The 7,078-nt window shown below is 41.7% G+C and overlaps 1 protein-coding gene across 4 annotated transcripts in view; it reads left to right on the forward strand.

Annotated features, from left to right (window-relative positions):
• epb41l4a (erythrocyte membrane protein band 4.1 like 4A) overlaps positions 1-6,787 on the forward strand; it is a 74,900-nt gene extending 68,113 nt beyond the window's left edge. For all 4 annotated transcript variants that reach the window (XM_035391893.1, XM_035391891.1, XM_035391892.1 and 1 more), the window contains 7 exons: positions 588-665; positions 1,799-1,918; positions 3,860-3,907; positions 3,999-4,067; positions 4,738-4,848; positions 5,242-5,323; positions 5,885-6,787. In XM_035391893.1, coding sequence (XP_035247784.1) covers positions 588-665; positions 1,799-1,918; positions 3,860-3,907; positions 3,999-4,067; positions 4,738-4,848; positions 5,242-5,323; positions 5,885-5,989 — 613 coding nt within the window. In that variant the 3' untranslated portion in view covers positions 5,990-6,787. The remainder of the gene's footprint in view (positions 1-587; positions 666-1,798; positions 1,919-3,859; positions 3,908-3,998; positions 4,068-4,737; positions 4,849-5,241; positions 5,324-5,884) is intronic.
• The last annotated feature ends 291 nt before the right edge of the window (positions 6,788-7,078 follow it).

Consider the following 7,078-nt stretch of genomic DNA (forward strand, 5'->3'; position numbering starts at 1 on the left):
TGTGGCCTTCTCTGAATTCTCAGTGCTGAATGTAGTAAGCTCACAGCTATATGTCATTCACTACTGTCACATACACTGTGAAAAGAAATGTGTCACTGAGCTTCAGAATCATTTCTCCCATTTAATAAAAGTAACTGAAAGGTCACAGCCTGCTTTTAGCAACACTGTAGAAGCAGGAAGAAAGATGTCACCCCTGAATGGGCAAGTATTAGCTGACTAATGCCCAGTGTTTGAGTGAAAAATGAGAACGTTTCAAGTGTTTCCTTTACATCCTGTTAAATAGAGGACATGAACCTGTGCATGTACTCATGATTTTACAAAACTATATATTGTATGTGCATACACAAGATTTTTGTCTTCAGAAGTACTCTGAGACATCATACAAGGAGATGTATTTCCAGAGTGTATTAGTCAGGACTGCTTCACGGCTGTGGGATTTATTACAGAGAGCAGCGCTTCATCTCTTAGTTGACAGCTTGGGGAGCGCTGCCTTTGCCATAGGGAAATGTCTTTAACGTACACCATTTCACTGGCTTTCTTTATCTCTCGCTTCTCTGGTCAAATTTTAACCTTCGCTTTTTCCCTAGGTCACGTTCCCGTGGCAACACCAGCAGTGGCAGTGAGTCAGAGAACTCCAGCAGGGATCATCGGAAGAAAAGAAACAGGTAGGTTTCTTCAGTGTTCAATTATTTACCTCTGGCATTCATGGCGGGATCGTCTTGTGTGACAATGTAAGATCAAGAACTGACAAACCATATCCAGAGGACAAAACATATCTCACAAACAGGACCATCTCCACACTGGTGGCTATCCTATTTTGAATTCTTACACATACTGCACTTCTCTGGAGACATTTTTGAAGGGTGTTTCACATAAGTTGTTCTGCTCTTTTAATTAAATCTTTCAATATCACTCTTCCATCTTATGGAAGGAAAAAGCAAAAGATAATGCCAGAGAAATACTCACTCGACTCGACGACCTCTGATGTGTGTCAATATATGTGTACCTCTAGGGATAGTATCATTTTCATTAAATATCCAATAGCACCACATATGGATAATTCCCCTCTTTTATTACACCCCCGTCCTCCCTTCTCTTTAATGTGTATTAGAGGAGAGGGGGCTGGAAGAAATGAGATTTCTATGACTCCTCTGGGAGCTCTGGCCTGATGGTATACTGTTAGAGACCCTGGCCACATAGAATGCATTTCATAATTTCCTAGATTATCCACATCTTTTGGCAAATAAATAATTGATATAAATTTCATAATGTTGCTGAAAAGGGGGCAGGATGTATAATACACTGGTGTGCAGTTTTAATATTGAAATATTGTGTGGTTATTTCAAAAGGTGACATCTGCAATGACAGCAGTGTTGGTCTATGATTTCAGAGCAGATATAGCTGTAAAGGTAGTGTGTAGCTGTATAGCTGGTATGTGTGTACTTGTAGATCAGTAAAATGTTGTGTTGCTATCCCCAAATCTGAATGTGTTTTTTAAACCAAACAATTACAGTGATATTGGTGTTTGTGAGCATGCAAGTGTGTGCCTGCGTGTGTGCACATAGAAAGCACTGGTGTGTTGTGTTGAAGACAGTGAGAATTATATGTGTATATCTGACAGTTATATTGGTTCTATTGTTGTGTAGGCTGAGTGTATACACAAGTATGGCATTGGTATGTGCTGCTGTCGAGCTGAGTAGGAGTTCTGTTTATGTATTTGGCAGTTCAGTAGGATTTGTGTGTGTGCGTGTGTGTGTGTGTGTGCTCGTGTGTGTGCGCGCTCGTTTGTGCCGCCCAGGTCTCGGCAGGAGAACGAGATGGTGGACTCCGCCCCTCAGTGGGAAGCTGTGCTCCGTCGGCAGAAGGAGAGATCGCAGAATGACCCAAACTACCGCCGGTCCAGACACCGGTCCCGATCGTAAGCCCTAGGTCCCCAGACCCTCTTATCCTTTCAGTTTGCCACACAGGCCTATGCCTGCAGTCCTTTCAAACAAATATTGATCCTGTGTTATTTTTCTTTCCACTGGTGTAGCGGTTAATAATCTTGAACCCCAGAGATGGTGGTTGTCTCGGCCCCAGTTATCCACAGACCTGGATGCACTCCAGTGCATCCGATATTCTACTCACTGCATGGGCACAGTCTGTCTGGAAGTGGGGGAGAGACAGGGGTCAAGATATATGTGGCCTGTTTATTTTTCAAAAATGAACAGTGGTGTGTAGAACAAAGAAAATGTGAGACTCATATGTATTCTACTGCCGCACCAGTAACTAATGGCAGGCGATAACAAAACTTAAGGGCAGGCATGTAGGGTCATGCTTCCCCAGTAAGATGCTCCCTTGCAAAAGAGATTTTTCAACTCAATGAGACTGTGGTTAAATAAATTTTGAAACCAACTAAAATCTGTCATTTTTTCAACTTATGGCTATTGAAATCAGAAAATTCTTGTACTTTTTTTTTGTAATTCGCCCATAATTTCACTTCTTTTTAAAAAGTTTGAGACAGTTAAAGCCCCATAAAAGAAAGGTGGATTTTAGCTATGCTTTTGAGGTAGGCCTCTTCCCACTCCAGCAGAGCTTTTCTTGGCAGTGCTTTGAACCATCTGATAAATTGGAAGTAGGGAGGGGATTATAAGACTAACAGTTGACTTCACTTAACTCTGCCTTCCACTCACTTATAATGGTCATGCATTCGGCATGTCTGAAGCTATCAACTGAATTTGAGAGCATTTTAGCAAAGATACTAAGTATGTTCCTACGATTCCCCTACATTATGTGTATAACTACACATGTTTAAACCAAGTGCCTGTGTTAAAACATACTGTAACACCCTCTTACAAGGCATTTCAGTTATATAAATTAGTTTTTATATGGAAAGACCAATACATTGCAAAACAAAGGCAAATCCACTCATTGACATTGCAGAGATAGATTACCTTTCAAAATAGGCTTATTGCACAGTTAAATACATTTGTGGTGACAGCCTTTCAATGTAGCTGGTCTTACATGATTCTGCAACATGTTTTGAGAGGTTTTTACCATCAAGTTTAACTGGGTCAACAAAATGGCTTTTTTTTCTATTGTGAACAATGTAAGCATACCAATGATCTGTTTTTCATCTATGTAGAGATTGCCAAATTACACAAAAGACAATAACAAAGGAAGAACCCAGCAATCAATGGGGCAATCAATACAGTTAATTGCCCCTCAAGTTGACATCTCATTAACCAAACAGATTGGAAACACCCCATATGGCCCTGGAGTGACCCTGCCTGTGCAAAGCAATATAAAGTACAAATCAAAAACACTGAGTCCACCTTTGTTCTCATCTCAAAAACAAAAAAACATTAAACCAGGAGCTCTAGCCTGTCCATCTGTTTTCCAACTGTACTGAAATCCAGTCAGAGAATGCTATGTATGAAGCTCAAAAGGCAAAGCTATTAAGAACAAAGGAGAGACAAGCAAGGCAAAGAAACTGCATCCCTAGTGCTGGAGATCTGGCCTTGGATTCCCACCAAGAAGTTAAGATTTATTCATGTGTCCAATGAGAGAGGCCAGCAGCTGTGTTGTCAATACAGCAGGTGCAGCTTCGGCAAGTCTCTTTGCAAATAGGAAATGAGGCTATGATTGAATTTGTCTCCCTCGTGTGGGATGGATAGGGTAGTGCAGCAAAAACATTAAATGTTCCAGTGATAGTATTTCATTTGATTTCATTTAATGTTTAAATCCTGAGATTCCATTGTACATATATAGCAAACCCTGAATGAATGACCCCTTTTCCTTTTATATTGCTCACAAAATGACACTGTGATACAATAAAGAACTTCTCTTCCTTTACATTTTGCACATTGATCTCTTTCAGGAGAAGTCCAGATGTCCAGGCTAAAGAACAACTGTGGAAACACATTCAGTGAGTTTGGTGCCAATTGGTCAGCTGACTGCAATATAATCCTTCGTGGGAAACAAACAGTGTGTAAACAGACGGCTTATTCTTCCTCTAGGAAAGAACTGGTGGATCCCTCAGGTCTCACTGAAGAGCAACTGAAGGAAATCCCCTATAAGAAAGTCGAGTGAGTGCAATCGTCCAGGCAGTTTAAATTAAGCACCAGCAGGCATTCAGGAGTTAGGGGAGATAAAACATTAATCCCTGCAGGCAGCCAATGTTAAAACACAAATTGTTTTATTTATTTACATTTTATATTATTATACCAATTGTAGACTCCTTTTGGGGCATACATAATGCTCTCATAGTTGTTCAAAGAAAAAGGTTATCCTGCTATATCTCTGATTTGATGTGATGTGAGGCTTGCACTTGAATTAAGTGTAAACTAATTTAATTCAGGTGGATTTGATGCTGCAAACCTGATCTCATATGTGTATCTGTCCAAAATGGCAATGGTGAAAATGACCATAACTAGAGTGGGTCATTGTATCTGTCATTCCATCTTTAAATGCAAAGTAAGCTCAAAGGTATTCATTGCATTACATGAAATATTAATTATAATGCTTTTACAAAACCATCCCCTCTGTGGCTGTGCTACTTGTAAATGAAGTAATTTGCTAAAGAGTGACCTATGCTTACTTCATCACAGAGCCATGAACATACTATCAAACGGTCACAGGTGATGATGTGTTATCTGGCAGTGGTGTTATGAATAGGATGGTTGAACCATGTACTGCTTCGTAAAGGAGTATTAACACCCAGTCTACAGAGCAGTCTTACAGCGGGCTGTGTTGCAGGACTCAAGGTGACCCTATCCGAATACGACACTCCCACTCGCCCAGGAGCTTCCGTCAGTACAGGAGGTCCCAGTGTTCAGATGGGGAGAGATCTGTGCTCTCAGAGGTCAAGTAAGTCCTAAGGCAAGGAGGGATGTACATTAAACACAGAAATAGCGCATCTGTTCACAAATGCCACTCATTGGGAATGTCCATTGTGTGTTTGTGTGTAAGGTACCGATTGTAATTAAATGTTTCGCAAGTGTTGGCAAATGTTTCATTCCTTACAAAAATGTTTTGATTAGCAGTTGTGGTAATTCATGGAACAAGTTCAAATGAAACATTAACCGAAACATTACAGTCATTTTGCTATATAAACTTAAGGACAAACTGCACTGAGGTTACATTGTATCTGGACCTGTAATTTAGCCGAGGCACTGGAGTGCACAGTAACTGCTGTTCCTTGCATCCAGCCATTAATCGTGCGGCCCACACTGTCGTTATTTCTCTGATGTCCTCCGCAAGCTCTCGGACAGACCTGGTGCCCCCCCTGCCCGTCACCCGCGCAGCCGATGCCCACGGCTCAGGTGTCCCTCCCGCCCAACAGGTGAGTTCTCTGGGCCCCTCCCCGTGTACCCCTGCTCCACGCAAATGCCAGCAGTGTAGCATGGAGCATGGAGCACAGATCATGGATTAAGGATACTGTAGATTAAACTCCAAACTGAGTTTAAGACAATAAACCAGTCTGCCATTTGGTTTGACAGTGCGTTTGTGTCATCAGGATTGCATATCTATTGCAAATGTAAAATAAAATAAAATAAATCTTGGTTGGTAATTCAGTCAGGTCTGAACAGCTCTGGAGAGACCATGAGGTGCAATCCGTAGGACAGCCGCCTCTCAGTCACTCATTTGATTTGGCTCTTTCTGTACAGTGATTCCATCTCAATCTGTAACCCTCTGCCTTTTCTGTGCAGTGAACATACACAATGCACAGCCTTTCTCTTTTCTGAAAGAATGTTCTGGTGGAACGGAATGTAGTCAGGCCACCAGAGAAAGCAACCCCGTGTTCTCAGACACTCTACTATTGGATCATATCTATCCTGGGGCAGATTATATGCCGCTTTCATTCCATTTCTGATGAGATTTCTCCTTTTTTCTTCTTCTTTAGAAAAAGAATGAATCCAAAGATAGCCTCTCAGAAAGCCGAGACCTGGAGATCAAAGGCAGCAGCAAGGCGGTAAAGAGCGTTCACACTCCCAAAACCAAGACGTGACCACCGTTTTCACCCAGACAGAGAGAGGGTCTGCTGTTGCTTCAGGGCAGAAACAGTGGAACAAAAACCCAGCTGGAGGGACCACGGATTGTACCGGAAGCACCACCGCATTCAAGTGCTTTACTGTCATTGAAGTTTTCCTGTGTATATTTTAGGTAATGCATGGCTGCTCATTGAATAATTCAGGAGGACTCTATAGTGTAGAAAATGTGTGTAGATTTGGATGCTTCCATTCTCACTCCTGTTCCGGTGATCTCATTGTTGTCAGGACCGTAAGGACTTCACTAACACTGCCGACCTTCCCACACTGCATCCAGCGTGCAGCATGGCTAGCATGCATGGCTGCCACAGTCCGTAAAAAAAGAGGTCATTCTTTGCATTTCACAGCTTTCTCTCAACAGTTTGTTGTTGTGTGATGCTGCCCGGTCAGTAGTTCAAGCAGTTCGATTGTAGCTGTGTTGATGTTCAGATGATGGACTTAAAGGATATACCCCAGATGCAGCGTGCCAAAGGACTTAAGGGGTGCTTTTGTTGCAATGACCTTCACGTGGTTCAACCTCAGTTCCGTACAGTATTAAACATGGTGTTTCATGCAGATGTTGCAGCTTTACATCAGGATAGCCTGAGTGTTAAATATGGTTGAGTGTTCCGTCTCTTTCTACTGTAGGACCTTTGCTGCCGTAGCCTGACTATTGCACATTGATGGCGGTTTGTTTAGCCGTTTCATTCAAATCACTCAATGTCATCGTTGAAATAGAGTTTCAGTCACCCTGAATAAATGCATCCCCCTCTGCTACATGTAGCTTTACTTCTTGTTACATGCAAAGATGGAGCCAAACAATTCATTATAATTTACTCAAGACTGAAGTGTAAAATAAATTATGGTGGGCTTGTATCTGGAGAGATGAAGCTGGGTCTCTACATGACCCATTTAACATGAAAGGACCTTGCCTGGTTCAATGAAGGATTAAAAAGAGCTAATCAATGATAAACTGCCATAATAGAAAAAAAATATATCCTCTCATAAACCTGCCAATAGCTGGCACAAATTATTTTTGGAAGCATGTTCAGAGGAATAATTGCAGTGTT

Source organism: Anguilla anguilla, chromosome 14 (assembly GCF_013347855.1).
Source record: "Anguilla anguilla isolate fAngAng1 chromosome 14, fAngAng1.pri, whole genome shotgun sequence".
In the NCBI taxonomy this organism is placed as follows: Eukaryota; Metazoa; Chordata; class Actinopteri; order Anguilliformes; family Anguillidae; genus Anguilla; species Anguilla anguilla.